General features: G+C 36.1%; 1 protein-coding gene across 1 annotated transcript; it reads left to right on the top strand.

Annotated features, from left to right (window-relative positions):
* The first annotated feature begins 428 nt into the window (after positions 1-428).
* fam167b (family with sequence similarity 167 member B) lies at positions 429-3,717 on the top strand. The gene is made up of 2 exons (XM_084096778.1): positions 429-888; positions 1,905-3,717. The coding sequence occupies exons 1-2, from the start codon at positions 529-531 to the stop codon at positions 2,166-2,168; spliced, it is 624 nt and encodes a 207-aa protein (XP_083952904.1). The 5' UTR covers positions 429-528; the 3' UTR covers positions 2,169-3,717.
* The last annotated feature ends 544 nt before the right edge of the window (positions 3,718-4,261 follow it).

The raw sequence follows: 4,261 nt of genomic DNA, 5'->3' as shown, positions 1-4,261 counted from the left end.
CTCGCTGCAATTTCTCAACATTAGCAGAAGATGGAGACATTCTGTTATAAAACAGTTGCAAAGAAAAGACTCAAGTTTGTTGCAGGCGCGATGACTGGTTGATAGACAAAAAGTGTGAGCGAGCTTTGGGCCACAAGATTAGTGGTTACATCAGTTAAAGATTTACTGTCATTTCACAGTTGCCTTTGTGAAACCATATTGTTTGATGAAAACTGTCTGTCCTGGAACCTAACACTTTTTTCACTTTAGCCTATGTGATTTATTTGTGAGGTGTGTGAGAAGCTGTTTACTATAGGTTTTACTATAGCCAGTGACCCTGTGCCACTTCAATAGTTTCACATGGGAACTCGAAATGTTGCGGCCGGCCGCAACATAGCCTACAAGTTCAGACTGTATAAAGTTCTCCGATTAAACACTGATCATGACATTAGGCTGCAGGACATGGGCGGTCACTTTTCTGTCTATATAAACATGAGCTCAGCACACCTCTTGAGATTAATCACTAGTGCATGATCAGGCACAGCACACATGTCTGAACAGCCACAAGTCACAGTCTCGCCAAGCTGGAGTGAAAGCAGCTCAGTGATGGAGTTCAGAGAGCTGGGAGCAGACGAGAGTTCTGAGGGAGATATGGTGGATCTGGATAGTGTGAAAGCCCTGACAGAGAAACTCAAACTCCAAACGCGCAGACCGTCGTATTTAGAATGGAAGGAGCGACTGCAGGCTCACCCGTGGATTGATGCTACACAGAGTTCAAATGTCAGCAGCCCAGGATCTGTGCAGGAGGACACCCAGCCATCCGACATCTGGAAAGATGGGATGCCTTTTAAGAATATATGCGGCTTTGATACTATAGACGACGCGTTACAGTGGCTCAGAAACGAACTGGTATTGTTTTTATATTTCATAAGCTTTATTTATAAGTTAGACATGGTCATTGTCTTTGGGCTATAAATGATCTATCTATCTATCTATCTATCTATCTATCTATCTATCTATCTATCTATCTATCTATACACCAACAGTGGTTTTGGGATTTTAAAAATTTCTACATGTCTTTAGGTCATTTTAGGTACTCAAAACATTTTTTCAAGTTCTTCTTAAACATTCAAGAAACAATACCATTCGAATTCAGCAAGTACGTATTAATATAATCAAAAGGGACAGTAGTTTATGTTGTAGAATATTTTTATTTTTATTTTTCTATTCCATCCTGAAGATGCATCACGTCGTCCACAAAAATATTAAAGCACATGTAACGCTGCAGTGGCATCTGAAAATTCAGCTTTAATATCACAGGAGGAAAAATACATTTTCAAAATATATTCAAATAGAAAACAGTTATTTTTAGTTGAAATAATATTATTTCAGAATATTACTGTTTTTTTTTTACTATATTTTTGATCAAATAAATGCAGACTTATTGAGCATCTTAAAAAAAATGTAAAAATCATATCGACCCCAAACATTTGAACAGTAGTGTATGAAAATGCCAAATTACTTATGTTAAATAAGTATATATATATATATATATATATATATATATATATATATATATATATATACAGATTATAAAAGTTAAGCAAGCAATTTTATTTGGCTAATAAGCCAGACTGCTGTGACGTGAGATACATGTCAACTCATATTGAAATCTTCAGCATATATACTGTAACACAGGTGACATGTTTCTTGGCATATTACAATTAAATGCCACAGAAACTTGAATATGACTGCTGTTCTGAATAATTTAATCTGATGTACTGCTGGTTAGCAAAGAATCTGGTTTTAGCTGTAGTCCACCAGCGATGTATAAGCTATAAAATCATTCTCTCTCTCTCTCTCTCTCTCTCTCTCTCTCTCTCTCTCTCTCTCTCTCTCTCTCTCACACACATTTTTTTTCTCAGAGGGAGATGCAGATGCAGGATAACCGTCTTGCACGGCAGTTGATTCGCTTACGAGTGGAGATCCACAGGCTGAAGGTGGAACAGGTGTGTCACCGTCACAAAGAGATGTTGGATGACGCCACGTATGAGCTGGAGGAGTGCGAGGAGGACTCAGACCTGCTGTGTGACATCCCCATGAAAGCCGCCTTCACACTTTCCACAACTCTCAAACATATTGGTCTCACCAAAATGAACCTCAACTCCAGACGATTCTCACTCTGTTGAGAGGCTGGGCGATGAGAGATGCCCCTCAAGAAAACTCAATGCAGAACTTTTAATGTATCACTGACACTGGAAGCCAAAGTTTTATTTCATTAAATTTGGACTATAATAATAATAATAATAATAACGTCCTTTTTCTTCAAATCACTTAGCTTCATTGAACTTTTTTAAACTAGACTACTGGTGGTCATATCTGGAAATGAAACCATATCTTTAAACTATTAAACCACTTGTGTAAGGGGACTCACCACACGTCTGAGAAAGTCCTCAGAGTTGGGAAAGAGTTTATTTGAATATATCTGAACTGATCTAAGAATCAGGAGGAACCTGCTTCTGTGTCAAAAGGCGTGTGATTGGCACACACTCCCATCAGTGTTCCTGACTGCTCAGGGGATAGAACACTCTCCCGTCGGCTTGGCTGTGATCCCGAGCTACAGCCTCACAGGAAGTGTGAGTTTGTGTTCAGGCATTTTGTCACCTTGTCTATTAAAACCTAAAAATAACACACACTCTCTGCAGCAAGTAAAAAGCTGTTCAGCCCAGTTTCAGTGGTTGGTCTAACATACGTTTTTGCTGGATGTTCGAGAATGTTGTGCTTGGGAAACTTTCATTTACACAGTAAGGTTATAGATTTAAATGAGTTTAGTGTTCTTTGTACTTCCACAGAACCCATTAAAGTTCAGTTTATTACAAGCACTGGAAATATAGCACTACTTTTGTGCATATACTGTATACTGTAAGTGCTAAAAGCTTCATGATAAGATCAAAACAAATCAAAGAGGACCTTTATATTTTTTACAAATTTCATCTTGGGACTGAATGTGCGTTAACAATTTTTAAAAATATATTATATATGAAATTAATACTTCTATTCAGATGCATTAAATTGATCAAAAGTAAAAGAAAGGGCTTTTACATTGTAATAATATTTCAGTTTTATATATTTACTATATTTTCTGTATTTTAGATCAAAGAAATGCAGCCTTCACTCTAAAAAATTCTGGGTTGTTTCAACCCATGTTTGGGTCAAATATGGACAAACCCAACCATTGGGTTTAAAATTTTAATTAAATTTGACCCAACCATTTTTTTTGGAGTGTTGGTAAGAATAAGAGACTTAATTCGAAAACATTAAAAAATCTTACAGACTCCAAACTTTTGAACAGTAATGTATGTTTTTTGATTAATCAAATACTGTAATTGATGTACAAACTAAAAAATGCTTTAAAAGTTGCCTGAAATTAATAAAGATGCCTTAAAATGACTTTGAAGAGATATTGTGATATCATCCATCCATCCTTATTGAGAAAAACATCCTTCACTGTAACTCATTCACTATAATGAAAATTGATAAATCTTTTGAACATTATTGATGCTTTAAATTTGTAAATATTTGTAAATACATGCATTTAAAATCTTCAAAATGTATTCACAATATTGTGTTGATTTATCAATTTGTGTAATTATCCAAACAGTTCTTTGCAGTTCTTATCTTGCTTTGCCTCTTCCGTCTCGCACATCCTGACAAGAATAAACTCACAGAGTTTTTATGCAGTGTTGTCACATGAATGAACATAGATGGCATTTCTCAGACAAGGCTGAATTTACATTTATATAACAATGGACCAACTGCTTTATCGATTGTAACTGCAGAGACAGGACTGGCTGTCAGAAGGAGCCATGTGACTGCCAAGAAATGATCTCATGCTAGATAAATGCATGGAGAGAGAGAGCGAGCTTTTTCTGCTTTTTTCCCTAAAGCTGTTCTCAACACTGATAATACAAGTTTTTATAGTTTATATCTCATAAGGCATTATGGCAAGTAGGCTACATTCATTGAACATCTCACATGAGGATTACTCCTTTGAAGAGAAACATGAACTATTTTTGTCACCTGAGAAGACACAAAAAGTGGTTAGTTGTGTTCCACATACAGATTCCCTCGAGGCCTAGAATAGAAACAAACACTATACCATGAAAGTGCCCGTATGCTTTGTAGAGTTTAAATGAAACCATCATGATAACCTACCTAAACGTACTTTTATTTTTGACGTGAATTCAAAATGTTGGATTGTTTTGTTACATATATAGATCTG

The sequence above is a fragment of the Abramis brama genome (assembly GCF_963993115.1).
Source record: "Abramis brama genome assembly, chromosome: 21".
Classification (NCBI taxonomy): Eukaryota; Metazoa; Chordata; class Actinopteri; order Cypriniformes; family Leuciscidae; genus Abramis; species Abramis brama.
Note: the sequence above shows the minus strand (reverse complement) of the source record. Positions and strands in the feature narration are given on the sequence as shown.